At 37.9% G+C, this 25302-nt stretch overlaps 1 protein-coding gene across 9 annotated transcripts in view; it reads left to right on the top strand.

Annotated features, from left to right (window-relative positions):
* The window catches only part of KMT2C (lysine methyltransferase 2C), a 140565-nt gene that overhangs the window by 74048 nt on the left and 41215 nt on the right, over positions 1-25302 (top strand). For 7 of the 9 annotated variants that reach the window (XM_010712382.3, XM_010712380.3, XM_019616248.2 and 4 more), the window contains 10 exons: positions 44-148; positions 1178-1359; positions 2149-2313; positions 2928-3037; positions 9427-9492; positions 10926-11138; positions 14733-14861; positions 16603-16722; positions 19156-19286; positions 21645-21831. In XM_010712382.3, the coding sequence (XP_010710684.1) occupies positions 44-148; positions 1178-1359; positions 2149-2313; positions 2928-3037; positions 9427-9492; positions 10926-11138; positions 14733-14861; positions 16603-16722; positions 19156-19286; positions 21645-21831 (1408 nt within the window). The remainder of the gene's footprint in view (positions 1-43; positions 149-1177; positions 1360-2148; positions 2314-2927; positions 3038-9426; positions 9493-10925; positions 11139-14732; positions 14862-16602; positions 16723-19155; positions 19287-21644; positions 21832-25302) is intronic. The other 2 variants (XM_010712381.3, XM_010712383.3) reach the window with 2 other exon arrangements.

Here is a 25302-nt window from a genome sequence, read left to right as displayed (position 1 = left end):
ACTTTCTAATGTGTTGAAAATCTACGCTTTTCTATAATTTCAGGATATGTGTGTAGTTTGTGGGAGTTTTGGCCAAGGTGCTGAGGGCAGATTGCTTGCCTGTTCTCAATGCGGTCAGTGTTACCATCCATACTGTGTCAGTATTAAGGTGAGTGCTTTGTTATTTAAGAGATTACTTAATTACACTGTTTTCATATTGTACTTTAATAGCACTATGCTGCCTTTGGTTTTGTGGTAATTAAGGGAGTCATTAACTTGCTAGATATTCTTCAGCTAATGTGACCATTATTTGTATGCAACTTGTGAAAGACTTTAATTAAATGCCATTTTATAGTATGCATTGCCTCAAGAGAAATTAACCTTTTTGTAATTTCACAACCATAAATAGTACTGATTATCCAGCAGTTGGTTAAAATAACAGTTTGAGATATCAGCTTAAAAGCTAAATACAAACGAAATTAAAAACAAAGAAAAAAAACGTAATGCATCTTCATTTACTAGGAGCATAAGGTTTGGTTGATTCAATTTGTCTGTTGGCTGTCAGAATTGACAGCAGTTGGAGTGGTTAATTAATACATTTTTCTTTCATTAGTCTAAGAGAGAATGTGTGAAAATTAAATTTGAATGGTATGAGTTGACTTAGTAAGCAGATAATAAGCTATTTACTCCAATATATAAGCTATATGCTACTTACTATACAAGTACATGTATGTAAAACTGGGATTTCTTCAAACACATCACAGAACATTATTTAAATGTACTTTACAAAACACCATATCATCATCATGCATTTTTCATGCAGCTGTAGTCTGGTTTTACATTTGTATGCTACTTTTACATTATTGGACCTCAGTAAATTATTTGCTTCAGGTGACTGAAAACTCAGCATTGGCTATCATAGGGTGATACTGCCCTAAGTGTAGACCTAGCACAGTTTGTATTCTCTGACATTCTGAATTTATATTCCTGAAGAGTCTCAGCAACTCCACACAGTTCCTTTCTGTTTGTTCCATTCCCACTTAGTGGAACTCCACAAAGTCTAATTGAGAAATGGCTACTTGTGATATGGTTAGTGTGAGTGGTACAGCACCCTGTGCTGCGTAGCCAGGCCTTAATTTATGCACTAATTGTACTTCACAGAGCAGAGTTCAAATAATTTTCACCTTGCCGTTTGCAGATTACTAAAGTGGTGCTTAGTAAAGGCTGGAGGTGCCTGGAGTGCACGGTATGTGAAGCCTGTGGGAAGGCTACAGACCCAGGAAGGCTGCTTCTCTGTGATGACTGCGACATCAGTTACCACACTTACTGCTTAGATCCACCCCTGCAGACTGTTCCGAAAGGAGGCTGGAAGTGCAAATGGTGTGTTTGGTTCTGGTGTCAGAAATGCTGGCCTTTTTTGTTCCACTTTGTCACTTTATATTTGCAGTGTCAGTTTAACTGTAATAATGCTTTAAAGCAAACAAAGTACGTTTGCTTTGTTTCATTCAGTTATCAATTCAGTATGGTTAGATTAGGTTGTGGTTGGACTTGATGCTCTTGAAGGTCTTTTCCAACCTGAGTGATTCTATGATTCTATGGAAATTGTTGTTATCTTCTCTTAATAACCTTTCTTCATACCAGAAGCCACATAAGTAGAGGTGGACAGTATTTATTTTGAAACTTCTAGACAAAAAAAAAAATACTAATCTACATTCACTGAAACAAAAAGATAAATTAATTGGCATTACAACAAATTCCTCTAAAGGTAAAACCCTCTGAAAACCATTCATGTTATTTGGGTGAAACACAAACCAAATAGACATCTGTGTGGCTAAGTGTCTGATGGTGAATGGCAACTGGAAGCAGGCACTCCTTTGACCTCGTTAAACTGTTACATACACCCATCTGTCTGTTTTTGCAGATTGAAAGGACTTCTTACTTAGAAATGCTTAAAAAAAATATAAAAAATACAGTAATGTTCAAAATCTAAATAATAATTCTTCATTCAAATAAAATATTGTGACCTGAAATAAGTTTATTTCCTCCCATGGAACTAGTTTGTGACCTAAAACTGAATTATTTACCCAGTTCTAAGGTAGGAGAGCTTTAAAGCCACAAAACAGTGGTCTTGTGAACTGAAAGTAACAGGTCATTCTGTCTTTTCTGCAGGTGTGTTTGGTGCAGACACTGTGGAGCAACTTCACCAGGTTTAAGATGCGAATGGCAAAACAATTACACGCAGTGCGCTCCCTGTGCAAGTTTGTCTACCTGCCCGATCTGTTATCGCACTTACAGGGATGAAGAGCTTATAATTCAGTGTAGACAATGCGATCGGTAAGGACCACTGCTGTTCTGCAGGCTTTTTCTGGTTAAAGCTCATTTTATTTTTTATTTTTGCTCCCAATATAAAAGCATAAAGATGAAGGGAATGGTCTTGTGGTAAAGAACACTGGACTGAATCTCAGAAGTGTTTTTTTTATTTAATTCCTAGTTGTACTACGGATTTTATTATATGACTCTGGGCAAATTAATTAATCACTTTGTGCCTCATCTTCCCCCTCTGTAAAAATAAAATATAACTAATTTACCTCATAAGACTGTTGTGGTGAGGCTAGATCTAGATTATGTTGTATCAAATGAGTAGTTAAAATGATTTCAAATATAGGGAGAAATTATAATACCAAGATATATTTGCTTCTGGTACATTGCTTTATAAAGTTTTCCTTCCTGTGAAGGGAAATAGATAATCTGATACTCTATATATATATTTAACACACACCACTGTAGAAGAATGTTGTGTATGGAGAACCTATTTCATCCTTTCTCCCTGTTAGAATTTTAATTAAACAAGTATTTCACAGTTACTTGGACCTTATACTGATATTTAGGTCTCCTAAAACACCACATATTTCCTTTAAATTGTATTTTTTCCCCCACTTAATTTCTAGATGGATGCATGCAATCTGTCAGAACTTAAACACAGAGGAGGAAGTGGAAAACATAGCTGATATGGGTTTTGACTGTACCATTTGTAGGCCATACATACCACCAACAAACGGTAAGAAGATAATTGAAACCAATGGCAGGACTGCACACTGCAATAAATAGGTTTGGGAATGGGTTATGGTTCTTTTCTGTGATGGAGAGTTGGATTGTTGTAGAAGCAAGATCTTTATTTTTATTTTAAGGGCATCCTGGAAGTTTCCTCAGCTCTTTCTCACCCTCTATTAATTGGCTGCAAAGCCATCTCTGCAGCCAGAGACAACCTGTCAGGGAGAATTCTTGACAGATTTAGTGAAGATAATTTGGGCAAAGGACTAAAAACGTCTGATATTGAAAGGGATAAATGCATCTCACTTTGTCAAGAGGAAGGAAGAACGATCTTAATTGAAGAATATCGAAATAAATTCTGTGCAGAAAAACATTCCATATATCAATGGTTTGAAGCCTTCTGAAGCAGCAATAGCTGTAACAGTCCATATAGGCATTTTTTCCCTCCAGTCTTATAGTTTATTAGTGCCACTCCCTCAGCTCTCCCAGTATTTAAGACCTATAGATGTGATATTTAAAAATGCCTCCATGTTTCCCTGCTTGAGATTCTCCATGTTTTTGTTAGTTAAAATACATATTTCTAAGGAATTTTTGTCTCCTCTGGACATGTTTTCAGGAAACATACCGACTTCCTTGTCTGTAGGATGCAGTTTCACAGCATTGGTACTTCAGGAGCTGAGCTTACTGTGGTTTTTCTCTTTGAGCACAGCTACACCATCTGGTTCTGTGGGATGGTGCTGGTTAATTTTATAGTGAGTGGCTTGTCGGCAATTAGAGTGGCCTATTAGATGATTTATGGTCTTGCTACAAGAATAGCATCCGGGGTCTGTTTTCTCTGCGTGTCAACACACAGGAGTGTCTGCTTCAGTCTGTTGCCTTAACAGAGCACTGACACCTCTGCACATTTTCAGAATAATAGTACGGTAAAGTGTTCATGTTAACCCTTTATTGAGAGTTTCATCAGATTTTGAGAACATGGTAGAAGGAGGGAACAAGAACCAAGCAGATGTTCAAAGAACAGAACAGCAGGAGTAAGATTGAGGTAAAGGGTTGACTACACCACAAGGCTTGTGTTTGAGAGGTCTGCCAAGAAAAGTTCAGCAGAGATCTGAAGTTCCTTTATACCTCCTGTCCTCATAGCAGTGTGGCAACAATTGTAACTTAATGATGTGGCTTTGGAAAGTTCTATATTCGCTTGCATAAGTTGACAACTATATGTGTGTGGTTGTGGAACACTTCTAAGTATCACACTTGCGTCACTGTTGGAAGTGAAGATTACATATACTTACGTATTTCTACAACTTGCTTCACGTGTGAGCTCTATTTTCTCAAATTGAAAACGAAATTAGTTTTCTAAGTGGGAAAACCAAGAAACTTGTAAATATAACAATTTTCAGTTTCTTTTGGTGATAATGTTTGGACGCTTAAAACGCGCATGTCCAAGTAAGGAATACTGCCTTTTGCTTTTACTTGCAAGCTTGCAGAACTAGTGTTTTGGTGATAATAAGGTTCATAATTTGGTAGGTGGAACAACTTCAGAAGGTGGTATCAGATGATTAACTTCCAAGTATAAACTGGCTCCTGAGAGAGTCCTTTCTGAAACCACCATGGAATTGTGTAGGTTCATCTTCTGAGAAATAGGAACCAGTCCATCAAGACCTGTTAGAAAGTTCCCCACCCTTCTTTGCAATTTCTGCTCGACTCTTTTATGAGACAAGTCTCTCTGCTTTTTCTTTGTCGTTTTGACTCAGTATGTGTAATAACTCTAACGTGTGTACATTTGCACAGTTGCATGTCTAAATATATCATTTGATGCATGTTCTAGAAATATTTGCATGTACTTTTATATGAAATGTTTCAGTGTTTTGTTAATTTTTCTACGTTTGAAAATTCTGTGTAATTTTTTGTTTCAAGATGAGAGAAACATATGCTAATAATATAAAGTTTCTGAGAGTATACCGTATGGTAATTTTATTGAGATGGTTCTTTCTCTTTCCATCTGATCTACCACAGAGGATATTAATGTGTTGCAAATATTATTACAGTTTTCTCTACTACTTTATTTGAAACGAATCAAGAGCCCCTCAACCTAGTAACTTATCACTACATAGCAGCTGAAAAGTAGGTGTATTTGTTGATAGTAAGTAAATATCTTCTAGAATGTATGTATTGAGAAAGGGCTTCCAGTTTTCTCTCTTTAGAAAACAAGAACCGTAAGAGTTCTTGCCTATCTCATCTTAAGAATATCAGATATGTATCTGATACGATAATCTTAAAGTCATCTTCTTCATGAAATAGGAATAAAATATAAATAGTTCTTCTTTTTGAGCATACATAAATATCCGCAGCCAGCAGATGGTAAAATTTGTTTCAAAGTAATGTGCCATAAGTCTTAATTTATATATTATTTTGAAATACACATCTTTGATCAGTATTCCATCAGGTTGTTTTTAATATGGTCTCATGTTAAAATAAAGAATCGTGGAATTGTCTAGGTTGAAAAAGACCTTCAAGATCACCAGATGTGACCATCAGCCTCATCTGCTGATTCCAATCACTAAGATGTGTCCATTACTGCCACGTTGACACATCTCTTTAATATATCCAGGGATGAGGACTCAACCACTTCCCCCCACAAGCCTGTTCCAATGCTTGGCCACTCTTTCCATGAAGAAATTCTTCCTGATACACAATCTAAGCCTCCCTTGGCTCAACTTGAGACCGTTTTGTCACATCCTATCACTTAATCACCTGAGAAAAGCACTGCAGCCTCCTTTGAGATAGTGGTAGAGAGCAATGTGGTTCCCTCTCAGCCTCCTTTCCTCCAGACTAAACAACCTCAGTTTGGTTTTCTAGTACCTTCACTAACTTTGTTGATTTTCTCTGAACATGCTCAAGTAACTCAATATCATTATAGTGAGGAGCTCAAAAATGAACACAATATTTGAGGCATGATCTCACCAATGTTGTGTTCAAGAAGACAGTAATTTCTCTAGTCCTACCAGCCACACTTTTTCTGATGCAGGCCACGATGCCATTGGCCTTCTTGGCCACTTGGGCACACTCTTGGCTCATTTTCAGCCAGCTGTTGACCAACACCCCTAGGTCCTCTTCCAGGCAACTTTCCAGCTGGTCTTGTCCAAGCCCATACTGTTGCATCAGGTTTTTATCACTGTCATGCAGTTGAGCTCAGCCCCTGTATCCAGCCTATCCAGATCCTCTACAGATCCTTCCTGCCTAACATCTGTGAGTTTATGAGTGTGAACTCAATCCCCTCATCCAGATTACTGATAAAAATGTAGAACAAAACTGGCTCCAAGACTGAGTACTGGGATGCACTACTGGTGACCAGCTGCCAATTGGACTAAACTCTGTTCACCAGGACTCTTTGCATCCTGCCAACTAGCCAGTTCTTCACCCAACAAAACAGTACACCCATCTAAGCCACAAGCCAATTTTTGAGGGGAGAATACTCTTGGAAACAACATTAAAAACTTAGCTAAAATCCAGGTAAGAAACATCCACAGCCTCTCCCTCGTCTACTAAGCAAGTCATCTTGGAGGAGATTAGTTTTGTCAGGCAGGACCATATGTGCTGTGAAATAACATCCAAGATCTGCTCCCCCTTTCCTGGTACTTTTTGAATTAATAATAACTTTTTAATTAATAAGAACTTTGAAAGTTATCAGGATTATTTTTAATGTTATCATGATTGAAGTACTGGCAGCTGGTCTAGGTAGCAGCAGCCTTTGTGCTGTAGTACCTGCACATTCTGGATAGAGATGTGCATTTCTCACCCCCGCAATCATACTCTCTCCCAGACAAGCAACTCTAAACCATCTAGCCATCATTTCTGCCTGTCATTTACCATTGTACAACATGGCTCCCCTTATGGAAACCCCATCCATAAATTCCATCCCTTCAGCTCTGCCTGGTTTTCTTTAGTGGGAACAGCTAAGGAGATCTGAATGCAAATGCACTTAACAGCTAGTTACAGCTCATGTGGTAATATAAGACTTACTGTGTGTGCTTTACATTGCTTTTGTATCTTGTATTTATAATATTAGGAGCTAAAGTTTTGAATTTTAATCATTTGGCATGCATATTATTTCAGCTGTTAGGTTCTTGTATGCCATAGTATTTGCAAATAAATCCCCGCATTGCACTCGTAGTTATGCAGACATCTAATATTACTCAGGTGTTGTGTCTCTCCACATCGACCATTTTGTACTGTCCCCTATGCTGATTTCATTTTTTCCTAGAATTATTTCTTTCCATTACAGCCTTTAAATTGCAGCCACCTTTCATTTTGAACTGTGATTATTCTTGACATATTGGATTTTGTGCACTTCTTTTTTTTTCTTTTTTTTTTAACTGAGGCTGCTGGATGCTGCATATCATTCAGCAGGTTTTAGACCCTTTGGAAAATAACCATATAATTTTGGTTGAACGTCTGAGTTGATCAGAAAGCACTGTCTTTTCTTTGTTCTGTTTTTTAAGGAATATTTTTTTCCATTGAACTGTCTTAGTCTGACTTGGAATTATTTTTTTCTATTATCCATTTTATCTGCACTCTAATTAGCTCCTTCTATGGAAATTTGCTCAATATTGTCTTCAAACATTGTGCATCTTCTTTGGGCCAGTCTCTGAAGCCCTCACTTTGGTTGCTGTCAGCTTATTTGTCTATTTCAAGTCTATTCAGTCTCCAGCACTGAATTTGTTCAGTCTGATGTGGATGAAGACTCCATGTTGTACAGCTTTTGTATTAGGACACCAAATTTCTGTTCACAGTGGTCTTTATGAATTTTTTGCTTACCTTAGAGTCCAATTCAACAGTTGTTAACTCTGACTTAAAACAACCTGTAAACAACGGAAAAATCAGATGATATCACTTTTGCCTTTGATTATCTCTTAGAATCAACCTTTTTCTTTTCCGGTTCAGAGTTTGTGAGTGTCTTCCATCCTGCAGCTCGTCCCATGCGTTTTTTTGCTCCCCTCCAGCTTAGTATCTCCTTCAAAATGTCATTTTCACTTTTGTTTCTTCCGTGCTTTCTCCTTCTATGTGTATCAGTTTCTCAGTAATGTTCACGGGCTCCTTACATTTTCTACTTTTCTGTAGTTACACTTTCTATAAAACTTTCCATACAATTTCCATAAAAATTCTTGAAGACATATTTTGTTTCCTTATTTCTCATGCATGCGTAGAAAAACATTCTCTAGATTTTATATCAACTACATCCTTGCTTTGTATTTAATAAAGTGTTAACGTTATTTGGAAGCTTGTTCTTTTCCTAGTCTTGCCTTTGTCTCCCAGATTGGTGTGTGAGATTGTAGCACACATGCAACTGGTCTGAGAAACATGAGCCTTCTCACATGCTTTCCCTCACTGGTCTGGGCTTGTGTAGTAGATGCAAAAGTAAAACACTGGATGTTTATCCAAGAGTTAAACTCAGCCTAGCTAAGATTTCTAGGGAAAAAAAAAGAAGAAAGTGAATAAACATTGAATGTATAGTAATGCTAACCATGTCAAACTAACTTGGTTTTTTTTTGTTTTTATTCTCAGTGTGAGATAAAAGCTTCTAATTTTCCCTGTACTTACTGTCTACGTAATCTCTATAAAGTTACTACTAATATTAAAAATCTAATGTACATATTACAGGTTAGTGAGCGTGATTACAGTTATTGTAATTAACGCAGATGGGAGAAACATTTCTACCTGCAGCAGTAATGCTAGCACCAGAGGACATTTTGATCATCATTTGTTCTCTGAAGCATACAAGGCACAATTTTGAAATTGAGCTTTTACTGTTCCATTGGTCAGTATTTTAATTTTGAATAAGAATGACCCTTTCTAACATGAAGAAGTCATGTCTCATCTGCTCTAGGATGCTATATCAGCCTTACTTTGTTTCTGGTATATGAGACATCTGACAGCATAGACACAGCTAGAAGTCAGTGTACAACTGGCTGTTGGAGTCATCTACCACTTCTGGGAAGATAAGACAGCAAATGATACTTGTTCATAAAGTCCTCCTGTTATTAGCATGTAGTTCAGCAAAACCTGGACAACGTGAGTAGTGTAGGGGTTACCTTAAAATCCGCTAGATCCAGTGCATGTGTTTGCCTGTGGTCCAGTAGGCGGAGATAATTTGTCATCACGTTCAGTGCTTCCCCAGTGCCTTTCTTGGCTCAGGCGAATTGGAGAACTTCAGCTTTGTTTTGTAGTCACATCTTCTGGGACGCTGAAAAGCCTTTTTTTAAAGGTGCTAGTGAAAGTTGCCAACAGCATTTATTAGGGAGCTTAACAGAACAGTTCAAAGGAAAACTACTTGAGAGTTTCAGTTTAAATCAAGTCACGCTTTTTAAAAGTTGAAATGATTTTCCTTATATTTTTCAGTGCCTTCTTTGGACTGTTGTGATTCATCAGTTGGAGCTCAGATTATTTCAAAATCAAAAGAACTAGGTAAAGAATGTAAATACTTAATCTTTGATCATTTAGCATATTGTAAGGGTATACTTTTACATCAGGCAGAAATACCTTTTTGTTTTTATAACACATGGCATTAACTATCCTTACAATTATCACAGCATGCTTTTCATTTTTTTTTCTATCTTCTTTCTTCTCTTTTGCTTGCCATACGCGTGCTATAATAATAATCTGAGATTGTGCTTTGATTCTGCAGACTTAGTTGCTTGACTTAATATTAGCAGTAAAAGATAGCACAGTTTGGCTGAGTTAAAAATACATAAAGGATGAAATTGTAGGAGGACACAACTTTTCTGTATTTGTCTAGTGTATGCTAGGAATTTACAATCTTGACAAGCCTACTGACAAGTCATTTTTTATCGTAGTGCCTAACACTTTCATCATGTTAGGATAGCTTCCATCATGTCAGGATTTTATTCCGCTTGATCCTGCTAAGTGTAGTTCTGCGAGAAGCTTGTCCCCTCCAATATCTGAAAAAACATATGCAGTTTTTTTATGCACTCTTTTTTAGTTCAACTTAAGAAAGCAATCATCTATGAAGAGTTGCATTCAGAACCAGCTGTGTTTTGGGGTGCAGGATGCTACATAAGAAAATATTTTTTGTTGAAGAGAGCAGAAGTTGTGATGTTCAGATGTTTTCAAAAATTATGTTATCCAGTCCATTATGAAATTGTGCTCAAAGAGCAGAAGCATCATTGCAGCCTCTTCATTATTGCGCACACCCAGAAAGTTCCCAAACTTCTAGTTGCAGTTGCTGGAGCAGATGACTGAGACAGCAGTGTCTTTCTATATTGTGAAGTAAGGAATCATGTAAAAAATTTATCAGGCTCAGTTGTCATGCAACAGCTTCAGGAGGTAGAAGTCTTGCAGGTCTTGGGAGACTAGAGTTCTACTCAGTTTACAAATCAATCTTGAGCCATTCACTTGATATAGTTTATTTTTGTCTACCTATAAAAGAGGGTTAATTATTTGCTTGATTCACCAAGAGTTCTACAAGAGTAAAGCTGAATTACAACATGAAGCTGTACTGCTGAGGGTTTTGGCTGTTAAGCAGCAGGGACCCAAACTAAGACTTGCACAGATTTTTCTGTGTCAGGGATATGCAAATACCCTGTAAAGCACCAGTTTCCATAATCAATTAGTTCTGTCTAATGAATTCTGGATGTAAGTTGTTCTGTAGCAATGTAATGGATGGTTGCTGGATTTGACATCAGACCGAATTATAAAGCTGTAACTGTAACGTGTAAGACAGTATCATATCTCTCTGTTTTATTTATACTGACTTCCTCACTCATGAATCAGTTCCATACATGTGAATTATTAACTCTTAAAAGTGCTGTTCCTAAAGATCTAAGACTTGTAAATTAAAGAGTTTTATATTGCTGTTATGATTCATTTAACTTTTATAGACCCACCGAAGACATACACACAGGATGGAGTCTGCTTGACAGAATCCGGCATGTCTCAGTTACAGAGCCTAACTGTCACAGTACCTAGAAGAAAACGGACGAAACCAAAGCTTAAATTGAAGATTATAAATCAGAACAGTGTGGCTGTGCTTCAGACACCCCCAGATGCCCAGTCAGAACACTCAAGAGATGGCGAGATGGATGACAGTAGAGGTAGCAATGTTCTTTTGGCCTGTCTTGTATGTTGAGTGCTGCACTACATGTGTACGTTGCATACATCCCTAGGAGAATTTGTAACACTCATTTTTGTAAATTCTGTACTGAATGATCTGTGGGAATTGCTTGGACAGTAGTTACGATTCGTTGTTGAACAGTCCAGGGATTTTCTTACTGTTGTTCTGTTTTTGTCATCCATGCCACGCAAAACACTTTTCTGAGGCTGGCAACACTGGAAATAGGAATTGCCTCTTTGATCGTTGGATTACTTTAGGGAATACTGTGCATTTACTGAGTACAAGTGCATTTTGAGGCTCTCAACAGTGCAAACACTATTTGAAAAATGGTACCGTTGGCTCAGCAGTAGATTCCTGTAAGACCTATATTTGAAACCAAGGAGAAAGTGAAACAGCTCTTCACTTGAAGTATTTCTTTTATAAGGTTTCATATGGGCTGAACTGAGGAGAGAAAAATGCTTTTTGTTTGTCCTTATCTCTGAAGTAGAATTTAAGACAGAATTTAAGTTTGGAAGTGAGTTCTGAGATGTTGCTCTTGTTCAGGTTGATGACACAGTACGTAGAGACCTGCCAAATAGTTTCAGTTTCCAGGCTAGAGTATCTGTTTAACGTGGAGTTAAGAGGCAAGTTAACAGTGCTTGCACAATATCTCAGATTGGCGAGGGATGAAGATGTCTGGGCTAGCACTTGCCTATCCAACCACCTCATTCTGTGTATGGGAATGAGACTTTGGTAAATTGTAGAAGCCTTTAGGAGAGCTCCTTCAACTGTGTGTTTGAGCACGGAGCACACTTGTGCCACGGGGGCCAGCAGTACTCATTCTCATCTCCTTCCCTCAAAGAGCCATGAGCACAGCAGCTAGAAGGTGGGAGTTGAGGGAAGGAAAGAAGCCCATAGGAGTAAGCAACCTTCTTTTTACTTTAAATCTTCACTCTTAAGCAGTAGAAACAGCAGCCAGCATGGTGCAATACTGTTCTCCCATCCTCTTTGCCATAGTCTGGCTGTATATTCTGATAAGTATGTTGGTAGGATTGGTGTTAATCCGTGGCCTGAGGAAAGGCTTACTGGAACAGCAGGTGTGAAAGTTATTACATTAGTCATGCAGGTGTCTGTTACGAGTGGAACATGGGCACCCCACATCACCACAATCTAAAGTGCCTCTGTTTATGCAACATTGCCTTGTTGTTAATCAGATTAAATGTCATAAGAAGCTTTTTTTAGATACAGAGTGTGTGCTTGAGATAACTGGGTAGTTGAACCATCAACATAGTTTCCATCTTAACATGTTGATATAAGTATTGTTCCTGTTGTTTGATTAGCACATTCTTAACCTTCTGCTACTGACTACAGTTTTTTTAAAGTAATAGGTTCCCTTTGTTTATAGCCCTTAAAACAGTTAAGTAATTGTTTTCTTTTGTTTTCTTTGGAATTCACAGTGTTTGATATATTATCATACCATTACTGTGACTCTTATTCATCTCATGGCTTCATGCAGTCCAAGTGGGTTGTTGAAAGGGAAAATGCTTTCAGTTTTGGTTTGAAGGCATCAAGACAGAGAATTGACCACTTCCCTTGTTCTTTCACAGTGATTGATCATCTTTACTTCTACAACTGTGTGCTTGTATTCTATTTAACAATGATAACTTTCTTACTGCTTGTTGACTTTTATATAAACCCTTTTCTACTAGATACCGAGATACTTAAATGTAATAGCAGAGTATGATGGTAGAATCAAAGCTTCCACCGACTTTAATTTCAGTTCTGGATTTCTTCTACTGTGTTGGCTTTTTTGTTTGTTGTTGTTGGTTTTGTTTTGATTTTATTGTTTTGTTTTTGTTTTTCTCTTCTGCTGGGAAATAGCGAACAAAAATATATGTGCCTGTTCCATAGATGATTTTTTTTATGCACTGAGAATGAAAGCATGTTCACATGTGGCTGTAACTGTATGTGAATGGTAGACTGGCTGGGTTTCCTGGAATCTCTAGTCAGTACTACATGTAGTCTGTAGAGTGGATCAGTCCCTGTTCTCTGAAAGGCTGAAGTTTTTGTGTGGGCATCAAGCTGAATAAGGCCATGCTGCTGCTTTGGTTGAAGCAACGTGGTACAGTAATTTCAGGTAAATACAAATGGTGTGGATGTCGCCAAGCTGAGTGGTACAGTTGATAAAGTGGAAGGAAGGAAGGCTATCCAGAGGGGCCAGGACAGGCTTGAGGAGTGAGCCCACATGAACCTCATGAAGTTTAACAAGACCAAGTGCAAGGTGCAGTGCTTGGGCCAGGGCAATCCCAAACATTGGTACAGACTGGGGGTCAAATGGATGGAGAGCAGCAGTCTAGGTTTGGATTAGATACAAATAAGAATTTTTTCACTATGAGGGTGGTGAGACACTGGAACAGGTTGCCTGCAGAAGCAGTGGTTGCCCCGTCCTTGGTGATGCTAGGTTAGATGGAGGCTAGGTTAGATGGGGCCATGCACAGCCTGATCTTATGGGGCGGTGTTCCTTGCCCATGGCAGGGGGTTGGAAATGTGTGGTTTTTAAGGTCCCTTCCCACTCAAACCATTCTGTGATTCTATGAAAAGTCAGGTCAGTGACCGAGCCTTTGAAAGAGCAAGAATTGTAGTTGTACCACAGCTGACATGGTATAATAGTCCACTTCTGTCTGCAGTAGGACTGAGTAGACTACAGGACTATATTTCTTGAACTATATTTCTCCTATTCACAAATGTATGCATAAATACAAAGCAGAAAATTTGTATTTTGATATTTTTTCCAGGGATGATTGTATATTAACCCTAGATATTTCAAAAGCTTTACAACTTAATGAAGATGTAAGGTCATTATTATAATCACACTTTAGGAATGCCAGAAACAGAATTAACTGAGTTTCACTTTAACACCAGAGGCTTATTAGTGCTCTTATCTGTTTTTGACCTGCAGTCTTGTAGAATATAAACTCAAAATTGTGATCTTTGTCTTAAAGGCTGAATATTTCTGTCAGGTTGAATTTTCTGTTCTATAAGTCAAACTCCTCTGCATAAGTAAGTCTGCTTTCAGTCAGTAACACAGCTTCAAGTCAAGAACCCTTCAAACTAAGAGTCATTATATATTATCTTCCATCTGTAGGCTGTATTTTTTCAGTCTGTCTTTGCAATGAAAACAAACTCAACCAAACATAACTTAAGTGGCAGGTAAACAAAATATATCTTGCAAGTTCGATAGTATTCGTATTCCTCAGTGTATTGTTAGAAATTGCTTAAACACTTGGAAAATGCAGCACAGGGTACTGAAAGAGGTGCCTAAAGTGATAAATCTCAAGATTCGCATGTAATAATGATAGTGTTTAGTCACTGGTATTGTGTTGGCATAACCTCACAGGAAATTAAGGTATATACTGAGTCTTTGTGTAGTCAGGTGACTTTCTCACAAGTGTGAAAAAAGCATGGCTATTTGTCATCCTCCTGAAAAAAACTGTTATTCTCAATAATTGCTAAGAAAACATTGAGATGTATGCATTTTGGGAAAATGTCTTCCTCCCCCTTTCCAGTTGAACTTAGCATTGCATCTTTTCTGCAGAGGGTGATCTTATGGATTGCGACGGGAAATCTGATTCCAGCCCAGAACGGGAAGCTGTGGATGATGATACCAAAGTGGCAGAAGGAGCTGATGGGATTAAAAAAAGAAAGCGAAAACCGTACAGACCTGGTAGGACACACAATTTACATAATTGTGTCACTTGTTTAGCTCTTTTTTTCTGTATCCTTAAAAAAAGAATAGGAAAAAAATGTGAAATTATGAAGTGTTCTCTTGCTAACTGGTGATCTTACTGTTTCAAAGTTTTTTACCAAATACTTTTCCAAAGGTTGCTGCATAGCAGTACAGCTGCAATAATATGTTGTCAATTACTGATTTGTAGTTTGAATCTATATCTTGTTACTGATTCTTAACTCAATAGGAAAATGTACTCCATTTTTATCATCAATGGAGAACAGTTTGTGTGTATACATACATCTAGAAGTATCTGAGTTTCAGAGAACTTTCCACTGGTATCTTACTTTCTGAAATCACTGATAAGAGTAACGTGCTAAACATTTGTGGAGTACTTCTGGCAATTAACTTTAATGAATGCATTTATTGGATGGAATTCATTTATTTTAATTAATCAGTGCCATCAACTGTTAATTATTCTGTGGAATAACTTGTGTCTTGAATGCAGAACCCCTTGAGCTGTCTCTTGACAGAAGATACCTAAGTGACTGTGTAGAAGGTAGCTCTGATTCTTTTAGGTCTCATTCTGAACCCAAGATAATAAATAAGGTGTCCTTAGACAAAGGCTGCCTTTTTGAAGAGCACCTACATCACACTCCTCAGTGTCTGTGCTAGTGCTACTTTTGTTTTTCATAATGCAACCTCTCACTGCTGTGGGATGATAAGCAGATTATAGTCGTTGCAATCACAAATACTCTTTTCAGCAGACACACCCATCCTTCTTACTGTGATGGCCATATCCTCTGATTATGAACATAGCAGAGGAAGAGAATAGAGAAAGGAAGCAGGAGTTAGAACACGGTCCAGTTTCACTTGATTTTTTATCAGTACTTAAACAGCTTTCTACCACCATTTTCCCTCCCCAGTGCTGTGCAAGAGCCGTGTCTCAGCAGGTCAGGCCCATGTGCATTCTGCCTTCCATGATGGGGGCACCATATGGAGATGGTGGTGCAAACCCACAGCTCTTAACAGAGAGCTCCTGTTTCTCTACAAGTAATATATCTCAATAAGCCATTTATTTCCACTGACTCGTTCTCAAGAGAAGAGAGCTTCATTTGCTCAGAGTGATTTTGGATCATGAGTTGTTAAGCAGCCATCTGTTAGTTTTCTGCAGCCAACAATTTCTCTGAAAAATTTAACAAACCTGAGTTTGATGCATGTACATACCTATAGACCAACTGTAAAGGACCAGGAGCACTACAGTCAATCATTAGTGAAGGGTTCTGGAGTTTCAGCCAGTATCATGTTGGTTAATTATCTTTTCATTATGTGATACATCCTTCTAATACTATCATTTGGAGTGGTGAGCTCTCCAGAGCAATTTGAATTTTCTTATGACCCCTTAATGTTCTTTAATAGGTTTCATTTAGTAGATTGACTAATTTTAGCAATTCATCAGCTTGCCAAGGGAGGAGAGAACCAGCGTCTGAAAGTCACCAGGTTTGGTGATTTAATCTTCTTGCAGATGTATTAAACTCCTAAAATTCTGATCCTTTCTGATAATTACGTATATACCCACTGAGAGATAAAAATTAAGAAATGAGAACTCCTCAGGTACGTAGGATTAGTTCGTCACTAGATGCAGTTGTCCCTTTTACCTGCAGAATAATCTTGGCTTTCATTCTTGCTGTGAAATACAGTTTTAATCAGTATATTGAAAATTTTGCTTCCTTTTTAGGTATTGGTGGATTTATGGTACGTCAAAGAAGTCGTACAGGGCAGGGGAAGACTAAAAGATCTCTCTCTAGGAAAGATTCTTCTGGATCCGTTTCTGAGCAGTTGCCTGGCAGAGATGAGGGTAAGTGCAGAAATTTGCTTTTAATTTTTTGTTCATGTGTAGTAAAGTAAAAAGTAGTACAACTTAAAATGTATGGTACTTTCTGGAGATGTAATGTGAAGGAAGCAGGTTTTAGTGTTTGTTCTGATGACTTTTTTTTATGAACTGAAAATACTCCTTCCTACGCACATACAGTTTTGGCAGAGCCCATGATTTACAAAGAAATTGAAACAATTGCAGGCTGTTGTTAAAGCTAAACAGTGTGAATTGTAGTTGTGTCAGAGCTCTAGCTTAGACAAGTAGAAGGTAGAAAAAAGTGTAAGAAATGAGGAATGATGAGAACAATTCTTCTGATAAGCCTTCCTTCAGACATCAATTAAATCTAGAGTTATCTTCTGAATCGTAAGTTTTAATATTCACCAATGTTGCATGTTACACAAAGATGTTAGAGCTTTTTTATGCATCTGTTTATGCTCTGTGAATCCTGTACTAGTGAGCTCAATGATATTTTTATTGTTGTATGAAGAAGTAATTGCCTTCGTTCATTTTAAACTGAATATGTGAGAGTTTCCTAAGATAATCTCACAGTTTTGTTATGTTTAAAAAAATCAGTATTAATTTGTAATACTCTAAGATTCTCTAGATGTGTCATATGTCCCCCTCTTCAGTTATCATCTTTTTTGCCAGGGCTGAAGAATCCTACTTAGGTCTCTTTTCTCACTGTGAAACCACTCTGGTGCATCTGATATTTTAATATTCAGTGGATTGGGCATCAAACAAGAAGTCAGGTGTTGCTCCTAGGACTTATTCTCGTGCTTGCTATGTGTAATTAGACTAATTATTTCATCCATCTGGTTTTTTGTGCACTACATAGCATATATGATATTTAGGTATCGTTGAGGTGAGGTGTGAAATGTATTTGGTTCAGTCTGTTTGTTATTATCAGTAGAAAGAGGCAGCTGCTTCTGGAAATTGACTGACACTATCTTAGAGGACTCTGGCCTTCAATTTCTGCTGTTATTCCTTCCTGTTTGCTGAGCTATTCAGTTTGAAACATGGTGGAGACCTGTATTTACTGCAGTATGTAGTCAGTATTAAAGCCTAATAGATTTTTTTTCCTTATTTGCTTTAGTAGAACTACTTTATGAAGTCAGCAAATCATTGCAATCCAATGTAGTAGCTAGATATCCAGTTCAGAAAAAGGATTTGCTTTCTCTTCACTATTAATGTTAAAGATATGTTTTCCTGCTTTGTAAAAACTATGATATGCTAAGTTGTTTGAGGTATTGCAGAAAAATTTTGCATTAAAAACTTTCAATTCATACATAGGTATTTTCTCCTTTGAGTTTAAAAACTTAAAAGGTTCAAAAGTTAATTACTCATTCTCAGTAACAGTACAGTGCTTATTGTTAAAAAGCAATATTTTTCAGTTAAACAATTAAGCTTCTTGCTCAGGCACAATTGCTTGTTAAGAAAAAAATAACTCAGAAAATCTTTGTATGTTTTAAATCATCGTAGCTTGCTGAGAGCTTCCTCATCAGCCTTACAAAGCTGTTGGTACTCTTGCCATGTCCCACTTCCTTTTGCTGCAAAAGCTCTCTCTTGAACAACGCAGAGGTCACAGTGTTGGTGAGCCTCAGTTTACCTACTGTCCTCTGTATATGGTACAAGAGATGACTGTAGGACAAAGTGTGGCAGATTTGACTACATGTACTTTTTTAAAATAACTTCCCAGGATCATTAACTCCTTGTACTTAGCTTTTGCAAGGGAGAAGTGGAGGACTTAAAAAGTTGTTTTTCCCCTAGTGTTTTCACTGATGTGTTGGATTAAAGCATTGAATGATTGATCAAGGCACTGTTCTTTTGTGTTCATTAGGAAAAAATGCAGTGCAGCTTTGTATTTGGTAGCTGAATAAACATGTAATTTTTATTGGAGGACTTCTTTATAGATTCCTTTTTTTTGATCTGTACATTATTTCTACAAGCCATATTACAGGTTTTAAAAAGTGGTTTGTACTTCTAATTTGAGAAAGATTGGTTTATAAGCACAAAGGTGATCAACACGTAATTCAGCAGTGTAGATTTTAGAGATGCTGCTTCAGTAGAATTCTCTTTCAAGCTGGTTGGATGGTACCTATAATTTTCTCAAATGACCACATCTTTAGGTTGGGTTAGAGACAGAAAAATTGAAGGTTTACCTACAGGTGATAAAGTATGATAAGGTCATGATGTGGCTTCTGTCACAGATGACATTTCTGACTTCTTGAACCTAGGCAGATGGTCAGGTTCACAGCTGTCTAGATGAAAGTCACTTTTAGAAGATACCTGGAGAGATATTCAGATTAATTCAGATAACTCAGGCCCTCAATTAGATAGCAAGATTTGCTACCACTCTACCTTTTGAGAAAGCCCCAGATTGTTTTGTTTATTTGTTCCTGAATGTTACTTTTACAGGCTGGACAGAGCAGTTGCCTGACACTCCAGTTGAGGAGTCTACTCCAGCTTCTGAAAGTACTGAGAAAATAAAAAAACGTTACAGGAAAAAGAAGAATAAACTTGAAGAAACTTTTCCTGCCTACTTGCAGGTAAAACTTTCGCTGTGCTTTGTGTGTATAAACATTTACATACAAGATCTTTGTGTTTGTTGAGTCATAGGTCGTTCAAACCATATTTCTTTTCTGACTACCAATTTTTCATTCAAATGGTTTTGCACTTGGGCCGGAGGAATCCCAGGTATATATTCAGACTGGATGGAGCAGTCCTTGAGAGTAGCCCTGCAAGAAGGACGTGGGAGTCCAAATGGATGAAGAACTTAGCATGAGCCAGCAGTGTGCTCTTGCAGCTCGGAAAGCAAATGGTATCCTGGGCTCCATCAGAAGAGGGGTGGCCAGCAGGGACAAGGAGGTGATTGTCCCCCCTCTACTCTGCTCTTGTGAGGCCCCATCTGCAGTACCGTGTCCAGGTCTGGAGCCCCCAGTACAAGAGAGACAGAGAGCTGTTGGAGAGGGTCCAGAAGAGAGCCAGAAAGATGATCAGAGGACCTATGAAGACAGGCTGAGGGAGTTGGGCTTGTTCAGCCTGGAGAAAAGAGGGCAGTGGGGCAGCCTTCAGGCAGTATCTGAAGGGATCCTATAAACAGGAGGAGAGTCAACACTTTGGAAGGGTAGATAACAGCAAGATAAGGGGAAATGATTTTAAGTTGAAGGAGGAAAGATTTAGGTTGGATGTCAGGGGAAAGTTCTTTACTATGAGAGTGATGAAGCACTGTCACAGGCTGTGCAGAGAGGCTGTGGATGCCCCATCCCTAGAGGTGTTCAAGGCCAGATTGGATGGGGCCCTGGGCAGCCTGGTCTAGTATTAAACTGGGAGCTTGGTGGCCCTGCAGGGGGGTTGGAATTTGATGATCCTTGAGGTCCCTTCCAACCCTGGCCATTCTCTGATTCTGATTGTGTGACTTGGGTTTTCTATTAGGAATGTTTATATGTTTGTCAAGAAAGCAGTGTATGATGTTAAATCATCTCTGGTGTCATTTCTCATTGCATAGGCTTCTGTTTGTTCTGAGACAGAAAAAAAAAACCACTTTTATTTTCTCTCTAAGCTGACACAAGGCATTTTCAGCTTGTCTTCTCATGTACTGCACTCATCTATGTCAGATATCTTAGTCTGATCATGACATTTACTCTAGATAGTACTTTTTCTTGACATATTATAGAACCTGATTTTATAGGGGAAATCTATCTATAGATTTGTGTTTTCATGTGCTCTGCATCTTGCCCCCACAACGATCCCCACTCTTTTACCCACCCGTTTCTAATGTGATATCCCCAGAGGTAAGTCGTAATATTTGTTGATCCTTATGAGTGTGGATAAATACTGAGATGTTAATGTCAATTGACCAACTTAGCTGCCCTCAACTGGTTTATAAACAAATTGCTTTATATCTTCCACTGAGAACATTATATGGCTTGTTCTTCTCAGCCACCTTTTTAGTGAAATCCTTATTGGCTTCTAGATATTTACCAAACTTCAAACTAAATCAAGTTTGAAAGGAAAGAACTGGCAGGAGGCAGCACAGTCTCTGTAAAAATAATTTGTTTTTCATAAGCTGGAAGTGAGCTGGAAAGAAAGTACTTCAGCAACATTTCCTTGCTATCAATAAGAACTCATATTTTATACTTAATGCACCATTTATTCAGAATAAATATTTGTTTCTTTTTTCACTTGTGGGAAAAAATTGATACTAAAAATGAGTCTATGGCTTTAATTCTAGCCGTTGTGTCCTAAATCAAGATTTTAAAGACTGCACAAAAACAGGAGAAGTTGTTATGTAAAAATTGACTTGAAAATTTACTAGGCTGATTATTGTCAGATTACCCGTGTACTCAGGTTTAGGTGAGTGGTAGCTGTTGCACAGTATTTCAAACGAAATATATGTTTAACAACATTCAGTGTTTTGTTCCTTCATCTCTGGTTGGATGATTTTGTATTAGTTGAAATCCAGCTTTTCACTGTTCTGGTGTATGTTTGTCATGAACATTTTGTTTGGTCATCAAGTTGTTCAGTAGTATTCTTCAGCTGTCATTTTTCTGCCAGAAGAAATACTCCAAGTGCTGAAAGCCTTTTTGAGATTCATTATGTATTGCTGCATACATTTTTGTATGTTTGTAATAACACTGTATTGTTACAGTGTCTGTGCCATGCAAATGTAAGAAGGCTTAGAAGTTTTGCTGTATAATTTAAGGTGTGAAATTGAGGTAGTTATGTGACTACTTTAGGTAAGTGGTAAGCAGCGTATCCACACCTCATAGCCTGGAAAAAGGACTGCCATACAGGATGGAGTGTGGAACTTAGATCAAAATCATTGATGTTTTCATTTTAACTTTGCTGTTTGTCTAACTTTTTCAGTAGATACAGTGTTTTGAATCATTTTGTCCTCCTTGCAGGAAGCTTTCTTTGGCAAAGACCTACTAGATACTAGTAGACAAAACAAGATGAGCCTTGATAATTTACCTGAAGAATCACTTCCACTCTCATGTAAAGCAAATTTGGCCACCAGTTTCCTGGATCCTTCATCTGACCCTCTTCTTAGCTCAACCTCCACTCCAGCTCAGGCGAAATTGGGACCTCAAGGTATACAAAGCTGAAGTTAGTGATAACCTGCTAATTTGTTTTTGTTACAGCTCAAATTCGTCCGTGATTTTCTTTCTAAGTGCAACTGTCATCTTTTTCAGCATTCTGTATGTTAACTGTCCTTGCAAAGTAACATTTATAATGAGTTATACCCAGCTCCAGCACGTTGCTTGTTTCAAAAGGAGCAGTGGATGGAATAATCAGAACTTGATCTTGATACAAATCTGAAAGTGTTTGACAGTAACATTCACATCTGTAAAATTCATGAAAATGAATTCCATCCAGGAATAAATGTACAAATGCATTATAAGAGAATACAAGAATACTCTAATTAAAAAAAACATTTCTAGAAGTGTACTGATGATTAGTCAGGTAAGCATCATCCACCTTTCGTCTTATTTAAGGTTTTAGATTCTTTTAGGCTGCCAGTCTCCTCTCTTCCTCCTGTCCTTTCTGAACATGAAAACCCTTTCAAGGTACAGTTTATAGCCCCTGGCCAATCTTTTGGTTTTGCTTTCTCTTGCAAAACTTTGCTGGAGATGTTATTGAGAGATCTGCAGAGAGCCAGAGGGTTATAAGTACTGCTGAAAGGACAGTGTCATGGAAAGGAACAATTAAAAACTTTACTGTTTTCTCCACATACTTTTTTTTCTCGATGGCTTTTAGTATATGCTCTGTGCTAGAGGTGTCTTACCATTCTGTATTTTTTTTAACTGTTACTGGTTCTTCTTTACGTGGGTTAATTTGTCACACTTGTTTCAGTTTATCCTCATATCTTTTTCCATCTAAAGTTTCCAACACCCAGCAGTGTTTTGCAGAGAGATCATTTATCTGTGATTGTTACATAGCGAAAGCCTGCTAAATGAAAAGCAAAAGGCTATATTATAATTAAGCATTGGTTGTTATACACTGGAAATTGTGAGTAATAGAGAATACAAAGGTTAAATTCTCCTTAAGGGGAAACCACTGAAAAAGAAGTATTTCAAAGCCTGTATTTCATTGGTTCCAACTCTGCAAGAAAATGTATTTACATTTTTTCACCTCGGCATTCTTTGAAGAAGCACAGATTCAAAGGTCTTTGTCTGCATATCAAACTGCATGATTAAAGTCATTAATGTTCATGTAGTATGATAGTATGAAGAGTTAGAATTGTACAAACTTGATGCTTATGTAATGTTCTGTTTTTCCAACAAAAAGGAGATTAAAAAGGGAGAATTTTTTAAAACATGTTCTTTGAATAAACAAAGTTGTAAAACTTCATAAATTCATCTTATTTTTATATAGAAATAAATTACAAGGATGTGGTTATTTGAAAATAAATAAATTACTGGCAACCACCAAAGTGGATAACCTACTGTCTTTCCCATTGTATATAAGAGGCTCAAAGGACAGTATTTTCTGGCCATAGGAACGTTCTCAGCAATGGTATCTCCAGCGTTAGGATTTCAGGCCAAAACTGTGTCCAGACAAAGCTGTTTGTTGCAGTTGGAGAGCCAGCGGGTGAAGTCATCTGCCAATTTTGATCGGCTCCAGTGCAATTTTTCGTAACTCTTCTGCTGTGACTATGTGGAAGACAGTCATTTCCACAACAAGATCCACGTGTCTGGAAGAGCCAGATGCAATTAGAGTGATGGAGACCCTCGTAAATTTGCTAATTATTGAGCTAGCAACAGTCACGTTGTCCCTTCTGGCTAGCATTGCAGAGGAGCTGGTGGTGAGAACAGTAAAAGAGCACCTGTGTTATTTTCATCAGTTTGACACAGACCTGCTTTGTTCACTGCACCGGGAGGTGGTAGGAGCATGTTGTTGCTGTGTTATTTTCCTGCAGTGCTTTTTGTCACAATGATTGCTAACTCGGTGAGAGTCCATGCTTAACTGGATAGATCTTTCCCACAAGGAAGCTGTTCTTCTCTGGGAAACTCTAATTGATTGAATCCAGAGATAAGGGTTAGATAAAGTTCATCTTCCAAAGAGCTCTCAAGCATCTGAAGAAGTTACTGGATCTGCTTTGCTTTTCAGCATGTATACATGGCTGCTAGGGAGTTAACAGTGATGTGTTCAGCTTCCTAATGAATTTACAGTGTATTTCATTCTGTGACTATTTATTCTTAGAGCTTCATTAAGGGTAGCCAAAGCTTTGGCCAGTAGTCATGGCAGTTGGCAGAGCCAGGCAGAAGAGTGTTTGTGGAGTCTTTTCTTCACTGCTTTACTAATTACTGGTTACTGTGTTTGAAGCTCAGATTTTTGTCTGGTAAAGAGGCTGCAATTTGAATCTTCAGTTATAAGACTCATCTCTCCCGTAACACGAATGGCACACCAATGTGGTGTATTTTACATGGTCCCAAGCCTTAAATTCTTTTAAAAGAGAGCACTGGAGCAGAGTGCAAAGGCTTACTTGCTGGGAGCACCAGATCTCCAGAGTGCCTGGCTCATTCGTAAAGATGCAGATGATGATCTGAGTGCTCTGGGGACTCCCTGTGTCACTCTTGGGATTCTTTACCTGGCTGTGTCTCATTAAAAATATAAAATAAAATATCTCTTGGCAAGATCTATTCTGTGAAGGTTCTGCAAATAAGAAGGAATGCTAAGGGAATTCTTCCTGGACAAAAAGAGAGGAGTCTGCACAACTGATTCCAGTGCTGCTGGGATATTTTGTAACTAAGTAGATAGCATTTGATTAAACACGTTAGGAGGGTTCAGCCTTGGGAGAGGCATTTTTATTCTTTTAACATTTAAAGTAAATATATAAGAGGAGTCAGCATCATGAGATTAGCAGTAGCACAGTGCTCTGTTAGAGATCCTGCATTACAAGCAACTTATTCTCCTTTTAGCCTTGTCTTAGCTTACATCTCAATTCTGAAGAGTCAAATTAATGAGCAGTATTGAGCTATTTATTTGGCACCAGATGTCAACCAGCTATTGATTGTGATCTGAAGCAGCTGACTAAAGGGATTTAGTTATTTCCAAGATAATTAGCACTCGCTGAATTAAAACTGGCAAAAGAAAAAAAAAATGTTTTAGATGATATGTATAGTATGAAACTTATGGATCATGGAGCCTAGCGTCCTCTTTCACTGACCCTCACTATTTTTATAGTCTTAACCAGCTCCATTGTGATAGCAGTTAGCTTTTTTACAACCTACTAAACTCATTGGAAGGCCATTACAGAATCTGATTGCCTTAATAGTTAGAAGCCTTTTAACTTAAAGCCTGAATTTATTCAGTCAGTTTGTAACAATGGATGGTAAACACTTCAGTTACATTTTTTCACCTTAGTCCTTTCTGGCTACTTACTCAGTGTATTTATATTCAAATTAGAAGTTGAATTATTAGGAACGGTTTTCAAGCTGTGGAGAAAAACACCATAGCATCCAATACTGCAGAAGAACTGAAGGCTACTGATACTGTCTTGGTGCTTCCTTCGTGAAGGCTTTTTTCTCTTTAGTATTTATTTGTCTTCAGACAGGAATT

This window comes from Meleagris gallopavo, chromosome 6, assembly GCF_000146605.3.
Source record: "Meleagris gallopavo isolate NT-WF06-2002-E0010 breed Aviagen turkey brand Nicholas breeding stock chromosome 6, Turkey_5.1, whole genome shotgun sequence".
Lineage (NCBI taxonomy): Eukaryota > Metazoa > Chordata > Aves > Galliformes > Phasianidae > Meleagris > Meleagris gallopavo.
The sequence above is the reverse complement of the archived record's forward strand: the minus strand, read 5'-3'. Positions and strand labels throughout refer to the sequence as shown.